Source organism: Egretta garzetta, unplaced genomic scaffold (assembly GCF_000687185.1).
Source record: "Egretta garzetta isolate BGI_Z169 unplaced genomic scaffold, ASM68718v1 scaffold385, whole genome shotgun sequence".
Classification (NCBI taxonomy): domain Eukaryota; kingdom Metazoa; phylum Chordata; class Aves; order Pelecaniformes; family Ardeidae; genus Egretta; species Egretta garzetta.
In genome coordinates, this window is record NW_009259793.1 from 1 (window position 1) to 300 (window position 300).

General features: G+C 64.7%; 1 protein-coding gene across 5 annotated transcripts in view; it reads right to left on the minus strand.

Moving 5' to 3' along the window:
* Nucleotides 1-26: 26 nt before the first annotated feature.
* The window catches only part of UBTF (upstream binding transcription factor), a 9,822-nt gene continuing 9,548 nt past the window's right edge, over nucleotides 27-300 (minus strand). For all 5 annotated transcript variants that reach the window (XM_035895162.1, XM_035895164.1, XM_035895161.1 and 2 more), the window contains one exon: nucleotides 27-249. In XM_035895162.1, the coding sequence (XP_035751055.1) occupies nucleotides 136-249 (114 nt within the window). In that variant the 3' untranslated portion in view covers nucleotides 27-135. The remainder of the gene's footprint in view (nucleotides 250-300) is intronic.

A 300-nucleotide genomic window follows, 5' to 3' on the forward strand; every position in this document is an offset into this window, starting at 1 on the left:
TAGGGGGGCCCCCCAGGGGGCTGCGGCTCACCGGGGGGGCGGGAGGAAGAGGAGGAAGGGGTTTTGGGGGGCTGGAGGGGGGAATTCGGGACCGAAACCGAGAAACCAAATGACGTTACTAAGAGCTTGGCCGGATCAGTTGGAGTCGGAGTCGGAGGAGTCCCCCGAGGAGGAGGAGGAACTGCTGCTGCCCTCCGAGTCGTTGTCATCCTCATCCTCATCATCCTCGTCCTCGTCATCCTCGTCGTTCTGGGGAGGGGGGGGTGGCAGAGAGGATGGGGAGGGGGGGTTAGCAGCAGG